Source organism: Panthera pardus, unplaced genomic scaffold (genome assembly GCF_024362965.1).
Source record: "Panthera pardus isolate Hobbes unplaced genomic scaffold, ASM2436296v1 HiC_scaffold_21, whole genome shotgun sequence".
In the NCBI taxonomy this organism is placed as follows: Eukaryota; Metazoa; Chordata; class Mammalia; order Carnivora; family Felidae; genus Panthera; species Panthera pardus.
The window spans coordinates 23,925,726-23,952,791 of record NW_026526777.1 but is presented as its reverse complement, the minus strand read 5'-3'; the positions used below and the strand labels follow the sequence as shown (position 1 = coordinate 23,952,791).

The 27,066-nt window shown below is 35.2% G+C and overlaps 1 protein-coding gene across 8 annotated transcripts in view; it reads left to right on the top strand.

Annotated features, from left to right (window-relative positions):
- KCNT2 (potassium sodium-activated channel subfamily T member 2) overlaps positions 1–27,066 on the top strand; it is a 364,046-nt gene that overhangs the window by 308,016 nt on the left and 28,964 nt on the right. For 6 of the 8 annotated variants that reach the window (XR_008424552.1, XR_008424553.1, XM_019465587.2 and 3 more), the window contains 3 exons: positions 1,801–1,884; positions 2,779–2,907; positions 10,764–10,784. Coding sequence is in view for 6 of the 8 variants with exons in the window: in XM_019465587.2 (XP_019321132.1) it covers positions 1,801–1,884; positions 2,779–2,907; positions 10,764–10,784 (234 nt within the window). In the remaining 2 variants the exon portion in view is untranslated. The remainder of the gene's footprint in view (positions 1–1,800; positions 1,885–2,778; positions 2,908–10,763; positions 10,785–27,066) is intronic. The other 2 variants (XM_019465585.2, XM_019465583.2) reach the window with 1 other exon arrangement.

Genomic DNA, 27,066 nt, shown 5'->3' with positions numbered 1-27,066 from the left:
ACAGGACAAATGATCTCTGGATAAGGAATACTTCAGCGACAAACACAGTGAACAAATTAGCTGTATTACCACATCTGACTCAAAAATAATTTATAACGGGGGCGCCTGGGTGGCTCAGTCGGTTGAGTGTCCGACTTCAGCTCAGGTCATGATCTCGCGGTTTGTGAGTTCGAGCCCCGTGTCAGGCTGTGTGCTGACAGCTCAGAGCCTGGAGCCTGCTTCGGATTCTGTGTCTCCCTGTCTCTCTGCCCCTTCCATGCTCATGCTCTGTCTCTCTCTGTCTCTCAATAATAAATAAACATTAAAAAAAATGATTTATAATGGTTATTTGCCAAATCCTCAGTTTACTCTCTTTTCCATGAGCGCTTTCAATTTCCTTGGAAAATAGTTTTAAGTAGTTGAGAATGTATTTATTTTATTTTTTTTAAACATAATTTATTGTTGGGACGCCTGGGTGGCTCAGTCGGTTGGGCATCCGACTTCAGCTCAGGTCATGATCTCACAGTCTGTGAGTTCGAGCCCCGCATTGGGTTCTGTGCTGACAGCTCGGAGCCTGGAGCCTGCTGCAGATTCTGTGTCTCCCTCTCTCTCTGCCCCTCCCCTGCTCATGCTTAGTCTCTCTCTGTCTCAAAAATAAATAAAAACATTAAAAAATTTTTAAATATAATTTATTGTCAAATTGGTTTCCATACAACACCCAGTGCTCATCCCAAGTGCCCTCCTCCATGCCCATCACCCACTTTCCCCTCTCGCCCACCCCCTCATCAACCCTCAGTTTGTTCTTGAGAATGTGTTTTAAAAGTCCTCTTTAGCACACACACTGAGTTATGAGTGAAGTTGGACAGTGCTTGTCACCACTGCTCTTGATAACTACAAGAACACTAACACACCTTAAAACCAAACTGCCATTTCTTTGGCCTGAGATAAGGGAATGGATGTGTTTCCTTATGTGCTCGTTTAAGTGGGAGGGTTTAGTTTTCTGATGCTTGCTGTTGGTAAAAAGTACTGGACAAAGTAGTCTAGTAAATGTATTTAAAAGGTATTATACCTTTAAAAAAAGTCTTTGCTATGCAAAATAACTAGACAATTATTTAATCTTTTCATTTTTTTTAACACTTGAAGATCAAATTCAAGACAGTCATTTTATATAGTTTATGAAATAATTACATGGCATGGTGAAAATGTACTAGTATTGGTTGAAAGTTTTTCTTTTCACTCAGAGCTAAGAATAAATTGAAGAAGTTGGAAGCATTGTTAACTTAATGCTCTGTTGAGTAGTATTCTAGCAACATATCAAAATATATGCTACCATTTCAAATAGTTTGATGATGATATTTAATGCTAAAATATTAATCATTAATAATTAGACCTACTGAAATATTAGAAATTTATTCTATTAGCAAGGAGCTTAGTCCCAAAGAAACCCTTTGGAATTATCCCCTTGCAAATTTTAGTTTTCAAGGTTGTTTTTTTTTTTTTAATATTCTCTATTTTTTTTAACTCATAGTTTTTTGGTATTGAAAATCTAAAAACACTTTTATCATGACTGATAGCATACATAAAGTTTAAGCATATCAGGATACTCTATAAAACAATCATTCCCCATATTTCCTTATGGACATCTTAACTGTACCTGTGTATTTAAGACACTGACAGGATAGATTTTTATTTCCTTTTTTGTGGGGGCTTAATGATGTGTTATGGGAAGTAACCTTTTGCTGGTTAATGGTAAGATGTTCTCACTGAGCTATTCTGTACATTTCATACACATAATAAATACATATTTTGTTTATATTGCAGTCATTTGTAAAGGATTATATGATTTCTATCACCAGACTTCTGTTGGGATTGGATACTACACCAGGATCAGGGTTTCTTTGCTCTGTAAGTTAATATTTGCTGGAATAGAAGATTGTTCTAAGAGATGTTTCTGAAATCCATCTGTGGTATAGTTTGGCTAACTCATATATGTCACTTTTTCCCTCTAATATGTGCTCAAAGAATATCATCATAGTTTTTTTTAATTCTTTAAAAAATTTTCGGGGAAACATTATTTTAAGTTAATAATCATGAAAATAGCAATTCTATACAAAATTCAGAACCAGTGTCTTTTTTTTCTAGCTGGCATTTGAGACAGTTTCTGACATGACGTTTAACCCCTTAGTTTTAAAAATGAGTACACTATATCCAGGCGTATTCAGTGAAGTGACTGGCCAACTATTAAGATTTTTGATGAGTGAAGAATGACTAGTACTTAATTATGCCTTCTGTCTGGGAGTCCCGTACTCATTCTGCTACACCTTTTTCTCATTATGAGAGTTATTAGGACTTTGGACGGACAGTTTCTTTTTGTGCTGGAGTGTGTTTTGCACTTGTAGCATTTGTAACATTGGCAGACCCTGCCTGCTAAACTTTAGTGGCAGCCTGTAATCATTGCAACATTCACAAAGTCTACACGTTTTGTAACATCTCCCAGTGAACTAACAGTGACTGCTGTCTACCAATATTGAACTAATACAATGTGACTACTGTCTACTCTGTTGAACTAATATAATGTCCTGCTGCCACAAATTGAGTGGTTGGTCTTCTGAAGTTTGAGGAACCCCAGGGATAAGCTGAAGTGAAATGCTATGACTAAGTTCAATACATGGATAAGCACTTACGAATGTCACTTTGAGATTTCAAAGTTTTAATGAATTCTACATTTAAAAAGTGAAAACCAACCACTGTATTTTTACTTTTTTGATGTAATATGTAAATGATTCGTATATCTTATAGATGAAAATCACTGAGGATGACCTATGGATCAGAACTTATGCCAGACTTTACCAGAAGTTGTGCTCTTCTACTGGAGATGTTCCCATTGGGATCTACAGGACTGAGTCCCAGAAACTTACTACATCTGAGGTTTGGAAATACCAAAATATTTCATTTTAATGATTAGCCTGATTAAATATAGCCATTTCTAATGTTGGAAATGGATTTCTAAAAAAAAATGTCATAGAAAGTGACAAAGAATGCTTTCTGGACATATAGTGTCATCTCAGAGGCAAAAACTTAAATATTTGTTTAAGTGAACTATGTCAGAATTTCGCAAAACATTGTTGGCTAAGGGGCTATTCTAGAGTTTATAAACTTTGGGTTCTGAATGCCTTTTGTGGATCTAAGATTTTGCATGTCTAGATTGTCAGGTAGCAAATTAATTTTAAGTAACCTTCTGACACATAAGAGAGCTTCTCAGGGCAAGCAATCTAGCTTTCTAATATACTGCTCATTTCATATACACACATTTGGAAGGAAGTAAATTGAAGTTAGTAAGCGTTGAAACTCACATTTTTCAAACTCTAGATAAAGACTACTCTGAAGCCAAGATAAAACCCTTCAGGAGTAGTACCAGACCTTCCCAGAGGAAAGCTCAGTCATTTTAAAAGCAAAATAGAATCTGTTAATATAGAACAAAATTTCTGATGGCCTCATACAGCTGAAAACATATTCACACTGATCTGGCCCCATAATGTTGTTCTAAATAATTTTTAAATCCTTGGTAAAACATGCACTTTAAATTTTTTTTTTTTTAATATTTATTCTTGAGACAGAGACGGAGCGTGAACAGGGGAGGGTCAGAGAGAGAGGGAGACACAGAATCTGAAACAGGCTCCAGGCTCTGAGCTGTCAGCACAGAGCCCCGACGCGGGGCTCGAACGCACCAACTGTGAGATCATGACCTGAGCCAAAGTCAGATGCTTAACTGACTGAGCCACCCAGGCGCCCCATAGCATGCACTTTTTAAATTATATTCTTTTATGAAATAAAAATTTTGGATAAATGTACTATTCTACCAATATTTATAAAATTACTTAATATAAATATTTTGAAATATTTTTTCTTGAAATATTCTTGAAATATTTTTCTTCTCAAATACCTTAAAGGTATTTGAAATTTTGGTTAGCCATATTTATTTCTGGTCTTATGCAAAATTAACTCAACTGTGAGGCTCAGATCAGTTATATGCATTTTAGTAATACATGCAGCCATTTTACCAGTTTGTGTTAAAATCAGTGAATCCATATATATGTGTGTGTGTATATATATATATATATATATATATATATATATATCCATATATATATATTCATATATATATTCATATATATATATGAAGATATATATATATATATATATATATAAAGAGCTTTATGAGTAAAAGAGTAGATTTTTGTTTATTTGATAAAATTTGTGATTTGACATTTAAAAAAGTAATATTGAGGGCAGCAGGAAATAGTTCAGTTTTTCTTAGGTGTTTTCTGCCACTTTCACTGTAGATCAGGAGTGCTAAAAGGAACTTTATTGCCATCTCTGCTATTTGTAAGATAGTTTAGCCAGATAGTCCTAAAATTTTAAGAATACTGGATCCAAAAAAATTATTATTTGATTAAAAACCTTTAATAGAAGACAAGTGCTTTCACACCTAAGCAATTAACCATTTCTTATTTGAACTTGGTAAATATAAAGGAAATTTACATTCAACAGAGAATTATCATGCTCTTATCTTACATATAGGCTTTGTCAATTTGAATGTAGTAAATTCTGCCCTTGGTCAAGTTCATATTCAGGTCATTTTATATTATTAAGGGACTTTGTTGTATTCTGTTTACATTATATGTAGAGAAGGGATCATAGAGTATTTATATTGCCATGAAGCAGCATTTAACACTATATTTTGGTCAGTTCTTCCCATCACAAAAAAGATCACTTTATTAAAATGTTTATAAATCCCCAAAGCTCTAGCTTATATGGAAAACATATATTCTTGGGGAAATAAAAGGAAACTGAGTTAAATAAAGATGATACCCCTTTTCTTCCTTTATTGAATTCAACTCATCTTTTGGAACGTATATTTTTGCCTATTGTATAAAAATTGAGGCAACTTAAATAATTAAAGATAAAAATAAAGCCATCAAGATTTTTTGACAACAAAATATATTAATAGAGGCCGAGAAATGAATGTTATTCTACATCTAAAATGAACTTAGTGCCACAGCTGAGCCAGAATTCTACTTTTACTTTCCTGGCAAGTAAGGCAAAAATAGAACTGTTGAATTATATAGTAATTATAGTCTGATTCGTGAAAAGATAAAAATTAATCTTGAGAAAGATTGGTTATTAAAAGAACACATATAATATAAGCTTTCTTATTTAAAAGGTTTTAGATAACATGAAGAAGAGTATCTATCTTCAATCATAGTTTTGTAAGATGCAAAGTGCCATTAAAGTGCATATCTTTTAAATTAATCTTTTATTTATTTTTAAAGGGACATCAATTAAATAATAACTCAGTAAAGAGTTGGATTGGATTTTGTGTGAAGAGGGAAACTTTTTTTCCTGACCATACAAAAACAAAGAATAAGACCTTAGCATCTCTGATGAGATGAAAGAGTGACTCATACATTCCACCATCTTTCTCAAATACCAGATGGTTCAAGAAAAGTCACGTTAGAATTCAAATGATTTACCTTTGCCTCAAATACGAAGGTTGTCTTACTTTAACTGAAGAAAGACACCAGATTTCAGGAGGTAGAAACTTCATTTAATAATTAGAATTGAAGAGTCTAACGTATTCTTTTCGGATAGCTGTCAGATCCCCATTCCCCTTGACAGTTTAGATAGCCGTATTACTGTCCCTCACTCCACACTGGCAAAGATTGAAGATTGTTTCAGTGGAGAGATGACACAGATATTGTGGACTGGGAGACACTAGGCATAGTTGAGGGCAGTGATAACACACTAAATTCAGGGAGCTTAGTGCAAGATACATTTTGTATAGTGTACCCATCAGCAGTAGGTTAGAAGAGTCTTCCCTAGGGAATCTGACCAAGCCAAGTGAACAGCCTAAAGATGTAGACATGGGATATTCAATAATCCAGTGATCACCATGAAACTCAATAAAAAATGTTTCACTAGGAGCTTTCAATAAATGTTATCAGTCCCCTACTCTTAAATACGAGTAGACAACTAAAAATTCCATATGTCAAGAAATAGAATGAAACTCAAAGGCACCAAAATAAACAAACATGAAGAAAAAATTATGTAGGAAGGATAGATCATTGAAGAAGAAGACAATTTCAAAGCACAAAATGAAGACTTACATTCCTCAGTATTTACCTAAGACAAATGAAAATACATCCATGCAAAGATTTGCAATTTGCATATGAATGTTCTCAGAAGCATTGTTCATAATAGCCAAAATTTGGAAACAACCTAAATGTCCATCAACTAGTAAACAGATAAACAAAATGTATATCCATACAACAGAATACTATTTATCAATAAAAAGAAACTACTTATATGTACTGTTACTTTGATGAATTCAAAAATATTATGATAGGGATACCTGGGTGGCTCAGTCAGTTAAGCATCTGACTCTTGATTTCAGCTCAGGTCACGATGTCATAGTTGGTGGGTTTGAGCCCCATGTTGGGCTCTGTGCTGATAGCTCAGAGCCCGGAGTCTGCCTCAGATTCTGTGTCTCCCTCTCTCTGCCCAACCCCCCCTGCTCACTTGCTCTGTCTATCTCTCTCTCTCTCTCTCTCTCAAAAATAAATAAACATTAAAATAAATAAATGTTTAAAAAATATGTTAAGAAGGCAGACACAAAAAACACATATAGTATGATTTCTTGTTTATGAAATGTCATAAAAAGTGAATGTATGCAGACAGGAAGCAGATTAATAATTGCCTAAAGCAGGGTGAGGTGGAGGAAATGGGGAACCAGTTAATGAACATGATGGGGTTTATTGGGGTATTGGAAATATCCTGAAACTCACTTATGGTCATGGTTTTACAACTTGGTAGATTTACTAAAATATCTGAATTTTACATTTGAAAATTATCTATGTCAAATATATATTATTAGTAAAGTTATATATTGAAAAGTGATCACTAATATTAGAAAGATAAGATATTGCAAGGATGAAAGATGAACAGGAAACTAAATTTTTAAAAGAATATTTAGGAAAGAAGAAAACCTTGGGAACTGAAAATGTAATACCAGAGGTAAAAAAGTTCATATCATAAAGTTGAAGAAATCACCAGGAAACTAGAACAAAATTTCAAAAATGGAAACAGTAAAGAAAAGATAAAATTAGAGGACTAGTCCAGGAGGTCTAAGATCTGAATGATAAGACTTCCATACAGAGGAGATGCGGGAAAATTGAAGAAATATCAGTGTAATAACTTAAGAATAATCCCAGGATAGAAGTGTGTTAATTTTCAAATCAGAAGGGTTATCAAGTGCCCACTATAATGAATTAAAATGAATTCACATCAAGACTCAGCAGCATAAAATTTCAGAATATTAAAGGAAAGAAGATTCAGGAGGAGAGCAAGGGGTAGGTCACATGCAAACTATACTTGGGATTTTTCAACAGCATCTCCGTAAGCCAAAAGACAATGGAACAATGCCTTCAAGATGTTGAGGGAATGTTTCCAACTAGTTCTAGTTCCAATTCTGAACTAGAATTCTATATTCAGCCAAACCTTTCAGACTTGTGGAAAGGTAGGATAAATCTTATTTTAGCATTGTCTTCAAAAACATTCTTCCCATGGCTGCTTTCTAAGGAAACTACTCCCACCAAAAGAAATGAATGCACTGAGAAAGGAATCATGGTATGGAAGAAACCAGACATTTTGTAGAATCCAGGCAACAAATATGAGGCTAAGGAAATCCCTCCCCAGGGTTGCAGTGAAAAGACCACTAGGCATAAGAGCAACCTGGAGTGGGTCAGAAGGTTTCAGAGAGATTTCTTCAGGAAGATGAAATCTACAGAATACCTTATATATCTCAATATCTTACAGAAAGATTAGACAATTGCCAAAGACCTTAGGATATATTAAGTACATACATAATTAAACAGTTAATAAAAATAAGACAGTTATTAACTATAGGAATACAGTATTACTACTGACAAAAAAAATATGCAGGAAATCAATAGTAATCACATTTCCTGTATAGCTCATCTGTAAATTGCATTTAGTCATAGTATGCCCTCAACTTTGATCTGACCAAAATTATATTTGAACAATTTTGAAATGATGGGAGATGGCAAAGGTACTCGAATAAGTGGAAAAGATTAATTCCTCTCCCTTCAGAGTATGAATAGATGAAAGCAGAGGCTGAAAAAAAAAATTATCAGGCGTGCTATATAGAAACAGAGATAAAAACTACATATCCAGCTAAAAGACATAAAAGCAGATGAACTCTAAGGAAATAAAAGTGATGATAGTGGAAGCTTCTATTTCTCAAAACAAATCATAACATTTTCTGACAAAACTATGTATTTATAACTAATAAAAACAACTAATAGGTTTATAGTCATATATAGTCATATAAGACCCAATCATTTATTATTTTTCAGATTATACTATCAAGTGTTAAGTTCAGTCCTATCCTGTGGATAATTTTTATTAAATGCCAACATTTCATGTCAGAATGTAGTAGGGATAAACACAAGTAAAAACTAGGCCTTGCTACCTTGTTATTTCATGAAGTTAAAAAAAGTACAAGTTAAAGTTGTATTTAACTTTACATGGGATTTCATGCCAACTCATTTTCTAGTCTGTCTTTAGTATCTTCTTATATTCAATGTATAGAAAAAAAGTTATTTTGCTTTGTCTGTGGGAGTAGGGGAAATACTACTCTAGCAGACATCTTTGAGAAGATAAATGATGATGAAGAATATTTATCATTAAAATTGTAACATGTACAAAAGACCTGGAATACAGTATGCTTTTTGGTGAGCTGTATACTGGTGGAAGGAGAATTCATACAAACACAGAGAATAAAGCATAGGTTCATACAGTGACTCAAGAAATCAGTCCATGGAAAGTAGGGTACAGCTGGATCCGCCCCCTTTTAGCTGGTGATATATCACCATGCCAGACTTCTACACCGTCTATATGTGTCTATTTAAGGGAATCTTTATAAACATCAGAATCTCCTGGTTCAAAAAACACAGGATACACAAGGACTCATGCTGCTCTTGCTGACAAAGAGGAACTACATTTCTGTCCACAATCCTTTATCCACAATTCCGAAATCCAAAATATCTCACTTGAATTGTGAGATTTTAATGTTATTATTCCACTTACAGTTAATATTCTTTTTTTTTCATGCTTATTTATTTTGAGAGAAAGCATGTGTGCATGAGCTGGGGAGGGGCAGAGAGAGAGGGAGAGAGAAAATCCCAAGCAGGCTCCATGCTGTCAGCACAGAGCCCAAGGCAGGACTCGATCCAAGGAACTGTGAGATCATGACTTGAGCCGAAATCAAGGCTTAACCAACTGAGCCACCCAGGCACCCTTAAAGTGAATATTCTTACTTTTCATTGCAGAAATATTACTATTTTTTATCATGAAATGTTACCAAGACCCACTAGGGACATTTCCTATCATACAGTATATAGTACAGTACCATTTTCCAAAGTCTGTTAAGTTCTTAATTAATAGACATATTTGTTCTTATGGTTGTTTGGTAAGAAAATGTGAAACTGCATTTACCTCGTTTTCCAGTGTACTGAAAGTCCCATTTGTTTGAAGTATATTGTAACCACTGAGAATTGTACTAGAAATTAGAAAAAGATCATTTTAAAGCACATTAAAGTACCAGTACCTCTTCGGTGTGCACAATAAATTAGTGGAATATGTTACTCTGATTGTTGGTCACCTTCACAGTTAGTAAATCCTGTAACTTTAAAGCATGTGATTTAATGGAATAGTTAATCATTGACTGTCCCATCTATCAGTCATTAACTCTTGACTATTAAGGTGAAACGTAGTATTTTTAAATGTACAAAATCACATTAATAAAATTATTTTAATAAGGATTAAGATAGAATAGTTTTGAAATTCTAGCTGCCCATTCTGCCATTATTCACTCAAGCAATGTTTTTATTTTCTTGGGCCATGTGTTAAGAATCCTGAGATAAACAGTTTTAAGGAGGCTGTAATTAAATGTTCATTATGCATTTTTTAGATTTGTGACAACAGTTAGAATGCTAGACGATTTGTCAGACTTGAGTAATGTTATATCAAGGAATATAATTGAAAATTTCGCTTCCACTTATTGAAAAGTGAATAGAATGTTATTCTTTAGAACTGAAGAATAAGATAGCATGACTTTTATATCCCCTAATTACTTAAGGGTTATATGGTGACTGGACAGATCAAGTTTTAGACTTCACAGCCAATGTGAAAGCTCGGAATATTTCTCAAAATGAATTAAATTTATGCATTGGAGAAAAACAATCTTATTACAACATCTAAATTTAGAAGTATTAAATTTTAGAAAACAATTTTATATGAGATGCAAATTTTAAAACAGTACAGATATTAATGCCAACAATGATTATTGAATGCCAATAATCATATCAAATATTCTCTCATGAACTTTGTAAGCTTCTGTCAGTTGTTTTATTTTCTCTACTTGTACCACTTTTTCTTTTGATTAGAGAGACAGTTTTACCAAACAAACAAACAAAAAATAATCGAATAAGAAGTTTCTGGGAAGCTTTTAAAATAATAATCTATTCTTTATCTAATTTTATTCAGAAGTCCCGTGATAAACAATGAATCACATAATTGTAATGTGAGTGCTAAGTGGGGACTTGTCATATTTTGTCTTTGTTGCTGATCGTTTCATGTATGTATTGTTTAGTCATTGTTTAAACTGTATTTTGTATGTTTCTTTTTTCCTTCCTTTGTGTCAGTCTCGAGAAATAGCATCACAAGTAAGTATTTTGTCTCCCTTTCCTCAACCAGTTTAATTGTGAATTCAGAGCTGTTAAAAGGAAAGAATATTAATGATTGAATTCAATATTTCAGATATTAAAATAAAACAAATTGATTAAGCTGAGGTGTTATAAATGCTCTATTTTCAAGTTAGTGTGTCTGTATTTCCCTAATAAGATTGTGAGATCATTTTACCTGTTTGTCTTCAAACAATGTTTATGTATTAATACAATCATATGTTTTACTGTGTGATGTCATTACCTACTCATCACTTAGTGGCTGTGGATTGTCTGTCTGTCCTTGAGTGAGGGGCCCACCTTAAATGCAAGCAGCTGGGACTGAAAATGTGCTATGAAACATACCTTTTTGTACACTTCCTGTGTAGGCTGGTCCCCCTAGAAGGGGTTATGGGAACAATAGGACGTGGGATGGCTTTCTCTAGCATACTTTTTAATGTTGAATTTATTCTTTAATAGTTTTAATTTATTGTCATGAAGAAACCATCAGTTTAGTGTTTGATAACAGTGATCAGTGCTAATAATTGATTTATTACAATGAAAACAAAGTTCTTAATATTATGTATGTATACATGCACTTATATTGCTGAAAACCTTGATATCATCTTCCTGTGATTTGTATTTTTAATTTTATTTTCCACTTTCTTCGTATAAACTATGGTAAACAATTGTCATTATGGTCTTAGCACCTAACACACACTCCCAAACATTAACATAATTAATGTAACTATTACAAATCTAAGCATTTTCAACTTTAAAAATTGCATTTTGAATGTGAAAGCAGTGGTAGAATTCAGCCCATTAAGTGTAAAACTTGTGTGCCAAAGTTGCCATCTGAGAGTACACGTCTGTTTTTCAGCTTGTTGAATTTTGGAGAAAAGTTCTGTATTATATTATCCAAATTTTTGGTGTAATGACTATTGTCTTACCTATGTCATACATTTGAATCTATATAATAAATGCAAATTCTGTTCACTAAATTATTTTAAACATCTTAAATTATTTATTTAAGGTTTTAAAAGTTGCAGCTATTATATTTTTCAGTATTCTTATTTTGTTTTATTGTATATTAAATCTTTTAGAATTTACTAAGTAATCGCCAAGGAAACTTCACTTTGGGGTGCATGAATGATGTTTTAGAGGACTGCTTTCCAACCTATTTCACATGATGGTCCACACTGAAAATATAGTGTTTGTTTGGCATGAAGACGCTCAGGGGTTTCAGCTACCATGACTGCCTGCAGGTTGAGCAAATTAAGATCAAATTTTATCTCAATGTAGAACATATCCCTGGCACAGAATGATTTTGGGGAACATGTTTTAGAGTTTTATTGTTGCTTTTTTAGAATGTTTTATAACACTTTGAGTTCAAATGAGATCAAACATATATTTCTAAAGTTTTAATTTATACCAATATCTGACCTGACCAGCTGCACAAATGAAATTTCAAGTGCAGTGAATTGGCATCCAATATTTAATAAAATATTTGGTAATATGTCACAAGCCAAGTTGTTTCACCTTGCTTTTCCTCAAGGGATTCTCAGGTATAAGTCCAGATGTGGTAGAAACACAGTGGTAGAAACACTTGCTAGGGTTTCCTCTGTGTCCCAGGAAAAACAAAATTTTCATTTGGTCAAAAACTTTATAGTTTTATGTTTGGAAATGGACTGAATCTTTCAGATGTAGGTTTTGGCTATGTTGCAGTTCTACATATTGATTCAGATGTTCTGCATTTGTATTCAGGTGGTACACATCACCATCACCTCTTTTCTCTAACTTACCACTTGGGGGCTAAAAGGCAAAAGTTTGGCACATTGCTGAATCATGGCAGCCAATTGCAAGTTTACCCATGGAGGTTTTTTCTTTCTCATAGATATTATTCTAGGTCTAAACATCTTTCAGTCAGCTCCCTGTGTAAGCAAAGTGTCTTCCCTTTCATTTACTGGAGTGTTTGAGTCTTCCAATATAAGTATCGTTCTTGCAATACTTTTTATGGAGGAAAAAAACCTCTAATTGTACTGTGGATATGAAGACATTTATCTTTGTAATTCTGATTGTTTCTACAACAATTTTCACCTTTTCGAGCTCTAATTTTTGTTTTTAGGTTTTTTTCTCTCCCCATCAACTCTCTCCCTTTACCTTTGAATATATATGGGTTTCCCAAATTCTCAAGAAAAATTTCCCCTTTTATTCTTTTTCTTTCTTATCTTATTCTTGTTGTTAAAATCTGAGAAAAGCTCATATGGCTGTTTATTCTATTCCTTATCAATGTCTTCCACAGTTTCTCCCCACTACTGTATTTATTCTCTTCTTGAATCACTAAAAGTCTTTAGCCAAAATCATGGACATTTTAAACTAGTTTTAATTTATTTAGACATCATATAACCTTTATCAGGGTTCATTATCTTCTACATCTTAAAATTATTTACCCTCAGTTTTTATATTATGAGTTACTTTCTTTATGTGTTTTACCTGTTTTTATTGGTTCATTTCTTAAACTTCCCTCCCTCTTTCTATTGTTCAATTTCTGCCTATAACAGCTCATTTGAGATACTGCCAACGTGATCTCCCATCTGAAGGCTTGTCCTTAACCCGTTGTCCGTGGGATTGGCTCTGGAGCTCAAGACTCCCAAGTAGCTGCAGCAATCTAGGACTTCTAGGACTGGTCTTCATCTTTAACTTCCAGAAAGTGCTCCATTAACCACCTGAGTTTAGGCTAAAGTTCATTGCAAGTAGTCTCACCTGGAGGCTTAATCTTGATCCCTGCCCAGTGCTAAGCACTTTATTATTTTATTTAATCCTCACCATAAGCCAATATGGCAGACAATATTATTCTCATTTTTTTAAGTTTATTTATTTACTTTGAAAGAGAGACAGAGAGAGCAAGTGGGGGAGGGACAGAAGGAGAGGGCAAGTCCAAAGCAGGCTCCACACTGTCAGCACAGAGCCTGATGCGGAGCTCGAACTCACAAACCGTGAGATCATTACCTGAGCCAAACCAAGCGTCGGTGCTAAACCGACTGAGCCACCCAGGCGCCCCAACATTATTCGCGTTTTTAAAGCAGAGATATAGAGAAGTTAACTTGACTAAGGTCAAAAGCCCTGGAAATAGCAGGTTTTAGAATTTATCACTGACACCAGAGCCTCTTTTAATCACCAGGTCTCACTGTAGCAGCCTCTACCGGTTTCTGAACTACCTCTCTCTTTTCCACCATCTGCTCTGAGGTCCTCAGATGCTTTGTTTAAGAATCAACATGGGAACTGACACTGGAACCATAAGCAGGCATTTACTAAATGTATGTTTTATAGTCTTTTGGTCTTTTTCTACACTTGATCTTGCAACAGTCGTTGTGTCTTACGGTTTCAATTATTACCTCTATGTTGATGGATGGCAGATTTGTGTTTTCCATCCTTGTAATTTATAAAAATGAAGACAAACCTATTTTCTGCCAGATTGTGTTCACTTTGTTATCTACTAGGAGGTAAAAGTATTTATTGAGCACCACTAGGCACCCGATGCACCCATCAAGATGATCGGTACGTGTCAGTAAACATACAAGAAAGATTTCTCAGAAAGCTAACATGAAAACTTCATGTCTTTTCTTGAATTTAATTACTTCTTGGTGGATTTACAATATCTAAATTCTCTTCCCTTCAATATCTTGCATAGAACAGATTAATGATCATATTCCTTACTTTATTCACATGATGCATGATGCATGTAGTGGATATTTGATGCCTACTATATCAGATCAAATTTCTTATTGCTGGATTTTACACTACTTTATATTCTAACCATTCTTTATTGATAATCTTTCTGTCCCTGTGTCTGCTACAGATCATTTATTCAGTTACTCTGCCTGACCAAATGAGAAATGAACTTGGTATCAGATGATCTGGGTTTAAATGTTGGCTTCTCCCTTTACTAGCTGTGTGTAAAATGGTCTCTTCTCAACACAGCAAAGTGAAGACTAAGTAGGGAGCATATGATTATCACTTCACAAATTAGAATAAAGGGCAGTTGTGTGTTAATTATTCATAGCTAATGGCAAACGATTCTGATGCAGAGTACATAGAGTACCATAGATCTTATTTCATCAGTTTTCACTGCTGCACCATTTTGAGTGGATGACATTCCTTAGAAAGCATTTGTATCAACACACTTAAATTTATAAAATAATATAATAGTAAGTATTCTTGTGATTTGGATAAATACTTTATAATATTAGTCAAACATGTATATATTCACTATATACCTCAAATGCATTCTAATTACACACACACACACACACACACACACACACACACACACACACACACACCGTGAGTCTAAGCTCATCTGTAATTTTGTTTCACAATTTCTCTTACAGAAAATATACTCTTAGATCTTTTTTCTTACCTTATTTTACAATTATTTTAAAATATTTTCTGGCTTTTATTCTTATCTTGTGCATTTCCACCGCCAGGAAAGCATTTCTTACTTGCATTATATCCTTACTCTAACTTAATAAGAATCTCATTGAAACACTTATTAGCAGGAAGCTGTTTAAGTGAATCCAATCTGTTTGATTTAATTTAACTACATAGTCATGACTTTCTGTCCACTTAACATCTTAAACTGCATGGAGATCATGCTTTCACTCTGCACAGCCATAAGAAGTAAATTAGGCCTTTAGTTACAGCTTTCTGTTGAATGGCCACTAGAGTCTACAAAATCAGAACCAGATGGAAAATTATAAGATTGATGTAGGTCTGCATAATGGAGTGGTGTTCTGTAAGCAACAGTATACTTGGATCAATAGTACTGTTTTGTGTAGATTCTTTACATGAGAATGTGAATATTTATATCTGTGAAGTCTTATATCGTTGTATCTATTCTTCTTTTTTTTTATTTTTATTTTTTTAGAGGGGGAGGTGAGGGAGAGGGAGAGGGAGAAGGAATCAGGCTCCACACTCAGTGCAGAGCCCAACATGGGGTTCAATCCCGTGACCCTGAGATCATGACCTTAGCTGAAATCAAGAGTCAGATGCTCCACTCAGTCACCGAGGCACCCCCATTATGCCTGCAATTTAATTAAGACATTAAATATATCACAGAAATTTTCTTTCCACAGGCTCATTTATCCATAACTACCATATGTTTTAGGTCAGTGGTTCTCAAATGATAGAAAAAAGAAAGGGGGAGAGAGAAACAGTGTTTAAAATGGTGGAATTGGCCCATTAGAATCACTGTAATGGTTTTTCATGAATTTATATGCTTAAGTCCTTTTATTCTGGACTGTAAAATGCTGGAGGTGATAGAATGATATCCTCCCTAACTTGCCCTACAATGGGTAGGATCTGCCCCCACACACATATACTCACTGTTGAAACCATTGTTTTAGGCTGTGTATTCCTGTAATTCTGGAAAGTGGTAAGAGAAAATTGAACTGTGAAGAAGACAGAGCTGGCAATGAAAATATGATTCTAATAATGTAAGCCATTGGAATGCCTTTATGAGGATGTTAAACCTATGTGCTTATTCAGTGCTCTTCTATTTGTTGATTGTAAGTCAGTTTATTCAGATGTATAAGCTATTCTTTACACACACACACACACACATAAGTATGTATAATACATTAAAACCTAATCATAGAAACCCCAAAAGGGTGTTTTATGTAGAAAGCAAGTACACTCTTATGTTTATTTGTTTCTAGACATAAAATGGATGAATTGGTCAAAGAAAACCACTCTTTAGTTTCCTTATAAACCAAATTTAATGATGATGAAATCAATCTAAATTTGGGCCAGACTTTCATTCTGGCCTAGTGGACACACATCAACATGTGGCAGACGACAGTTAAAGTTAAATAACAATTAGAAGACTGAAGGGGTGTCTTGAGACCTACAAAAAAAGTACTTGTCAAATATGTGGTAATAGCAATTCTGATGCCGATAATATCACTTTCTCTTTAAAAAGACAAAAAACGTAAGCATTACTTGGAGAAGAAATGCTATACCTTCAGAGAAGACAAAAGCTTTCCACTACTACACAGTGAAAAAAAGTGGACATCATCTGACTTCAAAAGAAAAACAATGAGAAAATAGTGTAAAATAGTGTTAGTGGCATTGGTTAGTGACATTTTCATGGAAACATGACATAATAAAGGCATTTTCATTAAACATTTAAAATATATTTCTGAACACTACAACTTAAAAGAGTTATGCATACTTTAGAGAAATATTAACCTTTAAATATTGCTGTTTAGCAAATTCTTTTCTCAGGATCACCAGTCACTTCTATAACATACTTGTATGAATAAAAGGTGCGTAACTTTTATTTAAAAATCTCCCATCATGGGTAGTGCTATGGTCTTAAATAAGCTAATGACCTTTTATTATGTATTTTCCTCTTCCTCAGTGCCTCTATAACAATAGCTATTATTTATGACATATATAGTAGAGGGCAAAAAGCTGTAGTAAGAACTATTTGATAATAGTCATCACCCATTCTATTCCATAAAAAATGCTTCATTCTTGGCTTCCTGAATAGTCAATTTTTCTATACATTCTCATATTCTTAATTTCTTATTTCTCATCTATTTCATATTCCCCAACTGAGGATTCTGAGGTATAAAAGTTAAAACGAGGGCATTATCTCTAAACCACATTTTTTTTTTTTTACCTTTTTTAAGGTTTATTTATTTTGGGGGGGGCGTGGAGAGGCAGAGAGAGAGGGAAAGAGAGAATCCCATGCAGGCTCCAAGCTATCAGCACAGAGCCCGATGCTGAGCTCAAACTCATGAACCATGAGATCATGACCTGATCTGAAATCAAGTCGATGCTAAACTGACTGAGCCACCCAGCCCCTGTGGCCCAACACCTATCTTTTCATTATTAAAATTCCCAACTTATATTAGTTAATCATAAATAGAAGCTTGGGAGGACTCTACAGATACAGCATAAAACTGCACAGCATAAAACTGTTGACAATTGACGGCAACACAACTCAAAAATTTTGCTGAGCAGCAGGAAGTGAAATCAGTTAATAAGCCTCAGCAAAAGAAGATCCTCAGTGGTAGTGGCCATTGCCTGCATACCTTGCTTGCTGTGCCAAATATTGAGATCAACCCTCATAGACAGGAGGGATACCTTTACCCAAATCTGGTAAAAGTGTTGAGACTGGCGATTCCACATGTGCACCAAGAGGGTAGGGTAAAGGGCCATAAGTCACTGTATTGGTCTGAGTCTTCCAGAGAAAGGAAGACTCATATATATATATATATATATATATATATATATATATATATATATATATATATGAGAGAGAGAGAGGTAGATGTGTGTGTGTGTGTGTGTGTGTGTGTGTGTGTGTGTGTGTGTGTGTGTGTGTGTTTCTTATTATAAGGAATTGGCTTATGCAATTATGGGGAGCAAGAAGTCCCAAGATCTTCAGTTGGCAAGCTGGAGACCCAGGAGAGCTCGTGGTGTAACTCTAGTCTGAGTCTGAAGGCCTGAGAGTCAGGAGAGCTGAGATGGAAGCTGCATTCAAGGGCTGCATTCAAGGGCTGAAGACTGGTGTTCAAAGTTGAAGCAGTTAAGTAGAATAGCCTTTTGTTCTACTCAGATCTTCAGTTGATTAAATGGGGCCCACCCACATTGGGGAGTACTACCTGCTTTACTCAGTCTACCAATTCAGATGTTAGTCTCATTCAGAAACACCCTTACAGACACACCCAGGATAACGTTTGGCCAGATGTTTGGGCACCTGTGGCTTAGTCATGTTGACACACAAAATTAACCTTCATGAGTTCACTCTTTGTCAGTTAGGCACCTTATACATCTGTTCAAAACATGCTTAATCTCCAAAGACAATAACAAGGTCCTAATTCCTTTTAACATGTTAACATAACTATTTTGCGTACAAATAAAAACACACTAAGTCCTTCACCAAAGGGGAGCTAAAGTCCTTGAGTGATGTTTCCTTGTCTCCCTGATGTCTGTAACTTAAATAGTATGCTGTAAAATTAACAATACTTAAATAGTATGATATAAAGCCTATACATTTTACATTACATGATAAAGAAATAAGAGAGGGAAGAAAACAAAAATATTTCTTAACACACATGCACACAGTCAAATAAATTTATAACAAAATAAGGGAGAGATATGCATGACAATTGCGTTCCTTATTTCTGTTAACTATTCACTTGGTCATAGCTGGTACTTCCTTCCTCTACCTTTTGTATTCTATATTCCTGTTGCCTTCAGCCAGCACCTGTCTGGTGAGGTGGCTCAAATCTTCATTCCTGTCTAGTGGTCTGGGCCATTAGTAGTTCTATCTGGATTGGATTCTTGCAGTTTTCCATTGACCTAACCCACAGAGTACAATAATACTAAGAGAGCCCTAAAGGAGCTCGCTCCTTTGTTCGCAAAGAAGAGTAGCCATTCGCAGAGGATGGCAGGGTTTTGCTCCCAACAGCATCCCTATCTGCCAGCAACACTGCACACACCATTGGTTTTACTAGATCCTAGAGCCCAAGTGGCAGAGCACTTGCATAGCAGCCTGGACCTCTTACAGAGCCTTTTTTTTTTTTTGGTCTGGGCTACTAAAAATTGGCAGGTTTTGGGGTCACTCAGTAAATGGGCCAGAGTTAACACACCCAGATGAGGACTATGTTGCCTCTACTGTCCAAAAAAGCCCACTAGGTATTGTGCTTCTTTTTTGGTCCCCTTGAAATGTCACTGAAGTAAGAGCCCCCTGTATTTTTGCCAGATCCGTCTTCCACCTTCTGACATGCAAATGTCTTATCAGTAAGTTTTGGGTAGTTGCTACTTCCTGCTTACTAGGTCCAATCAGCATAATGTCATCAATGTAACTGGCGTGATATCTTGTGGAAGGGAAAGGTTGTCAAGGTCCCTACAAACTAAATTATGGCATAGAGCTGGAGAGGTGATATACCAGTGAGGTAGAACGGTGAAGATGTCCTTGGCAGCCGAGAGCAAAATGCTTCTGGTGTTTCTTATTGATGGAGATGGATAAAAAGACATGTACCAGATCAATAGCTACATACTAGGTACAGGGGATGTGTTAATTTGTTCAAGCAGTGAAACCACATCTGGTGTAGCAGCTGCAGTTGGAGTTACTACCTAGTTAAATTTAGGATAATCCACTGTCAGTCTCCAAGCTCCATTTGTCTTCTGCACTTGCCAAATAGGTGAGTTGAGTGGGGTTGTGGTGGGAATCACCGCAACTGCATATTTCAAGTCCTTGATGGTGGCGCTGATTTCTGCAGTCCGTCTAGGAATTTGGTATTGCTTTTGGTTTCATATTTTCTTCCACTGGTCTAGTGGCTTCTGCTTGCCCTTTCCCATCATAGTAGGTCAGTATGGTCAGGGAGCCAATGTGGGGCTGGAATTGGAAAAATATCATTAGGATGGGTTCTGGGAACTACTGAGTCCACTGTGTGACAGACCTGAGCTATTGGTCACATGACGACCATAAGCTCCTACCCTGACTGGTGGACCAAAGTGATGTTTTGAGTGTCCTGGAATTAGAATCATTTCAGAGCCAGTCTCCAGTAGTCTTTTTAAAAGGTCAGATTATTTCCTTTTCTTCAGTGTACAATCACCCTGGTTGTATGTCTCTTTGGGGAAGGCTGGGAAAAAGATTAACGGTATAAGTTTTTGGTACTATGCCAGATCCTTCCGCAAAAGGAACAAGCTTCTTCTCCTATGAAGCGTTCTTGTTGTGTAAACTGACTCAATTCTGGGGATTATTTGAAAGTCTGTGACACTCTATTTTTATGATTCAGGTTAGATTTTTGTTCACTTGACCTAGATGTTTTATGCTTATGCAGATCAGGTAAGAGTTTAGTGGGTTTTCCCACCTATTTTACCTGTAGGAACACCAGTGCCATGCGTCTGTGCAAGTCAGACTATTCTGATTGCTGCTTTGACTCTGTTGTCCATTATAACCATGCTTACCTTGGGCAGTTGATTGCTACCACTTGGCCCATGCCTCCTTGGGATCCAGCTACTTCCATTGCATTCAGGTTTCCCAACTGAGTGACTGCAATTATCAGACTATGGTCTGGCCCAGGGAGAAGAGTGATCTTGGAGCTCTTCAAGGGTACTGAGGCTCTGCTCACAAATTTATTCCTCACAATTGCGGTGAAAGGAATGCCTTCTAGACCCTCTCACTGTGGGTGAATATGTTTTAAGTGAAAAATCTACTCTTACATTCCAATCTTCTCACAACTTTAAATCCCTTGCTTTACATTAAACCAGATTAGATTCCGCATGTCCAACTTGCTTACTGTGGGTCACCTTTTGGTACATGTTTCAGCCAATCAACCAGATAAACTGTTAGAACCCTTTCTAACTCCCCAAGCTGAAACTTTCAGTGCAGAATCTCTACTTAATGAGTCCATATCAATAAATACTGCCTGATCCAACTTTATGTTTCTTCTACCATTGTCCCACACCCTTAATATCCACTCCCACACACGTTGCCCAGATTTTGGTCTATGTAAATTAGACAACTCTCAAGTAGTTCTTTTGGAGTATAACTTCCTAAACATGTGATGAAAAATAAAGTAGCTAATATATATGCCATCCATCTATCATGTACATCTTTAGGAATCACTTTACTAGGACACCTGATATAATAATACAGCCAATTAAAATAAGAACCACATTCCCTTCTCAATTTGTTCTTAGTAGCTCAGATGAATGTAAATTCTATGGAAGACAGCCACCATGTTGTTAGCAATTACATAACAATAATATTTAAGATCTTAAAGAAGAAAAAAGTATGATTTTCTGGGTCTAAAAGCACAAGGAAGGCTGTTAGGTAATTGAAACCCCTGTACACTGATTGTTTCTGAATGACAGTTTTAAAGGCCCAGGGGAAAAAATGAACCACAATGTGAGAAATAATATCAAGATGATAAATTAGCTAGGTTTCAAAATTCCACAGAGACCAAAGAAAGGAAAGATTTAATTAAACACACATTCATGCACACACACACACGAAATATTGCCAAGGATGTGTGAATATGCAACTTAATGTATAAATTTAGAACAAACAATAAAAAAGGAAAGTGAATTCATAAGCATAAGAGTAACTGATTAGGATTGATTTTCTTTTAGGGACAATAACAGAAAGATAGGTACTAGATATGGGGTGGGGGAGATGGAAGGAGAAAGAGGAGAAAAAAGAGAAGAGAGAGAGAGAGAGAGATGTATTCTGTTCAACAGTGCTAGAAAGCTAGGATAAGTCTGTGGATTATTTAGCACTGTCTCTAAATAGACAACCTGGGATTTTTTTTCACTTGGACATAAAATTAAATTTTGACTTTGAAGTTATCAGATTGGAATGGTGAGTTACTAGAGGTTCTACGTGCTATGGGTAAACTTTATATTCACAGACTAATAGATGAAATAGAACATGGAGACGAAATATCTGATTTTTAGATACAGAAAATGAAGTTAAGAGATTGAAATTAGTTTTGCTATTCCACCAGGTGATTAACTTTTAAAAAGAAGCTATCATTTGAGCCTTAGTTCTTGAGTAATTATTTGACTTTAGAATTTATATTAGAGAATTACTACAGAATTCTCTTGTTTGTTTTTGCATCGAAAATTGTGAAAATTGTCACTATTTTTCAAGAAGCTCAGTTCGTTTGTTCGAAGTCATGAGGTATTAGCCTGGTAGGACTGAAAATACAATGTAGTATTGGATTCCAAAGTCAGCATATTTTAGACTATAATGTTGTTTATTGTCTACTTATCTCTGTGATTCTGAAAATATGCTGAAAATACATCTAAATACAATGTAACTAGTTATTTTCTATCTTTTCTTAGATCACAGACTAAAGGAATTGGTTAATCTGAGCCTTTATAGAAAGTGGGGAAACATCTTTCTGTGAACTTTTTTTAATACAAAGAAATGTCCATGAGACCCCAGATCACTAGCCAAGGTGCATATGGATTAAATTCAGATGATCTCTCAAGTATTCTTATAATTTAACCTTCCTTTAAATTTTTTTATGTTTATTTATTTATTTTTTTTTTTATTTTTTTTATTTTTTTTAAAATTTTTTTTTTTTCAACGTTTATTTATTTTTGGGACAGAGAGAGACAGAGCATGAACGGGGGAGGGACAGAGAGAGAGGGAGACACAGAATCGGAAACAGGCTCCAGGCTCTGAGCCATCAGCCCAGAGCCTGACGCGGGGCTCGAACTCACGGACCGTGAGATCGTGACCTGGCTGAAGTCGGACGCTTAACCGACTGCGCCACCCAGGCGCCCCTATGTTTATTTATTTTTGAGAGAGAGAGATGGAGTGCGAGCAGGGGAGGGGCAGAGAGAGAGAGAGAGAGAGAGAGACGCAGAATCCGAAGCAGGCTCCAGGCTCTGAGCTGTTAGTACAGAGCCCTATGTGGGTCTCGAACTCAGGAAAGATGAGATCATGACCTGAGCCAAAGTCAGTTGCCTAACCGACTGAGCCACCCAGGCGCTCCTAACCTTCCTTTAATGAAAAACATTAGATAGGAATTCTTTTATAAAGTGTTAAACTAACATACCTTTAGTGATTTCATTTTCCTCAGTTTTCTTTAACAACAATTCAGGATGTCTTCAATCATAAATCACATAGCACAGTTTAAGTCTATTTTAAAGCCTATAAAACTATTCTTAAGGGAGTCATGAATCTAGATTACAAACACTCACTTTCAAACTATTGGGTGAATTGATTTATTTTAAAATACCACTTTGTTCCACAGATTGCTCAATAACCTTATGACATGAATAACTTCAACAAAAAAAAAAAAGAGAGGAAGTTGAACTGAGTCATTTTGGTGTGTGTGTGTGTGTGTGTGTGTGTGTGTGCATGTGTGTGTGTGCGTGCATGTGTTTGTGTGTGTAGAGTGTGGAAAAGAATGTTTGATATATATTGTGATTCTGACACTTTCTACCTTTCTGAAAACAATGAAACTAAGCTGTTTTAGGCATAAGAAACATTTTCTGCCAGTTCTCATTCTTGTGAAAAAATATTTGTAGCCTTTTTAAAAGCCATATTAAGTTTGATCAATATTTGGAAAATAATATAATTTTTAAAAATAATAATGTTTTAAATTTATATGAAAACTGTTGATTAGCCATATGAATTTTTCATTTCCTTATTGAACTACATAAATATGTTCCCAGAAGCATTTCATAAAAAATACGTGTTAGACCATTCAAGTTGTTATAGTAAATTACCACAGGCTCTGGGTAGCGTATACACAACAGAAATTGATTGTTCACAGCTCAGGAGGCTGGAAGTGGGAGGGTGGTAACATGGTCTGGTGAAGGCCCCCTTCTGATCACAGACATCTCATTGGCTAATCCCAGGGCAGAAGAGGCTAAGGATCTCTCTGAGGTCTTTTTACTAAAGGCAGTAATCCCATTCATGAGGGCTCAACACTTACAATCTAATCATCTTCTGAAGACTTCACTTACTAATACCATCACTTTTGGGGCTTAAGATTTTAACAAAGAAACTTTGAGGGGATACAACATTCAGATCAGACCATAGCAATAGCAATATGAAAATGTCTTTTTTCATTCTTGTAAACATTAGTATTAAATCTTGATTTTCATGTTAGTAATTATGTTAGTCTTCTGATAGTAAAAGTACAAAAATCTCACACCAGAGTCCTCCCATTATTCCTAGAAATAATAAAGAATAAGTTCTAGAAGCAGTGCAGAGCAATAAATCTCCCCTTCCACTTAAATACTTGTTCTCTTCTTCAGATTCACAAAACTTTAACCAAGGAATCTTTACGCCCAAGGAATCTTTGTTTACAACACCTTGATTTCTTGTAAAATACAGCCACTGATAGAGAAAACTACATCAGAAATATGAGTCATTCCTGTCTTTTTCATACCCATTTCTCACTTTTATATAACCCTTCATAATTATTTCTTCCTCTTGTCTCCCTTTTACTGTCTTTTCATACCAGATCATGAACCATAATATTAACTAATATTTAGTGAGCATTTTCTGAGACAGGCACTATATTGTGCACTTTTCAAGTATTATCTCTTAGGTCTCAGAAAAACACTGTGGGCAAAGTAAAACTATAATTACCACTTTTCATATAGGGAAATGGGCGTGATCTTAGAGAGTTTAAATTACATAACCACGAATGCAGAGCTGGTAAATGGTGAAACATGTATTTAAACCCAGGTCTATCTGATGGCAGTGGTCTTGCTTTTAAGCAGTCTGTCACTCTGACTCTAAATTCAGGAAAAAGTCCTACGATCAAGGCACTTCTTCGTCTCCCAGCACCACACTGTTTCCACTAGATTATGGTGTGTCATGTTAAAAACACAATAGAGGTAATCCAGATGATGAGATGGCAGCAAGAAAGTATATCTATAAATGGACTTAAACTTTTTTTTAACATTTATTTATTTTTGAGAGACAGAGACAGAACATGAGTGGGGAAGGGGCAGAGAGAGAGGGAGACAGAATCCGAAGTAGGCTCCAGGCTCTGAGCTGTCAGCCCAGAGCTCAACGCGGGCCTAAACCCATGAACTATGAGATCATGAGTTGAGCCAAAGTCAGAAGATTAACTGACTGAGCAACCCAGGCGCCCCTAAATGGACCTTTTTAAAAAGCACACCGGTGTACACACACATATTTGCTACCCAGGAATAGAAAAACTAATGTTTATTTCCAGTGTAATTGTTATTGTCAATAATTATTCTAACTAGGATGTGTTATTATTATTATATGTAGAAAATTATAGTTGGCACATATTTTCTTTTTACATTGATGTGTTATAGGAATTTGCACAACATTTCAATGAGGTAGAAGATGGTTATTATTATTCTCGTTTTACATAGTGGTTAAAGCAGATTTGTTGTAGGAACAAAGCTAGGAAATATCCAAAATATCATTCAAACTTGTGATCTTAATACATAAAATTCAGTGTACTTTTCATTATGTCATATTGGAAATATGGAGAAAAACCTGCAAATTTCAAACACACAAGGAATAATCTATGTGTTGTCAGGTTCAAATTTCTTAAAATTAATCTTCAAATCCTTCAAATTCCTTTTTTCTGTACTTAAAGTGAAATATACAAAGAAACGATACTTATTTTATTGAATAATTGACAAAAAGGCCTTGTGATCCCTATGGATTTTCTTTATAAATCATGCCATTCCTTTCTTATGAAAATTCAAAACAATGATGAACAGGGTATTCAGTAATTTTAGCTTATACATACGTAGGCTTCAGTTCATGTTTTAGATGTTTGCTTGATACATTCCCTGGTATATATAACTAAGAAAAATCATTTGCAAAGACAGATAGGGTTTCACCCTCTACTTGAATTATGGGACTGGCAAGGTTACTATTTCCACACATTTGTAGGAAATCAAACTATTACTCACAGGGACTTTTGACTAGAAAGATCACTTCAAATAAATTTAAGATTAACAAAACCCTGCAAGCCAAAATGTCTAAATCTGTATGTTTTCATTTTTGCTACAAAGTACATATAAACTGAATCTACTGAACAAAGATTGGTATTATTTAATGATGGTAGATATTACTCAAGGGCTTATGTATTTTACTTCCACAGAAGAGGGTTTACAGTATATTATCAAGTAGGTGAGACTAGAGGAAGTTAAGACTCATAAAGGTATCCATGATTGCAAAACCAGGCAGCATCCAAATTTTATTACTTCCAATTTAAATTCTGTGTCTCAAATAAGTTTTCTAAAAACACTAAAATAAAATTTTCTCTTGTGGAGATTTGAAAGTTAAAACAAATTATTTTTAATGTCGCTCACTGTTTTGAAACAGAAATGTGGATGAATATTTAAATTTTTTCATTGAATTTAAGTGTGAGGTAATGTCATAGCTTGCCACTAGGAATTGTATGGAAGGCATTGACTGAGACTTGATAACTTACATTCACTTTTAAAGGGTTTTATTGGATCTACCTCCTGACCTTACTTAAATTGGTAATTTAAACGGTATTACTTTGAAACCCAGCAAAACATGAATGATAGAGCTAAAGTTCAAACTTCCATGCATAGAAGGGAAACACAGTTAGCAGATTCATGAGTATTGCCCTTATGTACAGTACAATTTAGGAAACTGTTCATTTGCATATGCATCCTTTTAGAAGGTAAGACCTTCAGCTTTGATCCATGTTGCATTTCGTTTAAATTCCTGGTATGAAAAGCAACATTTTGAAACAGGAAGCTTTTATTTATTAAG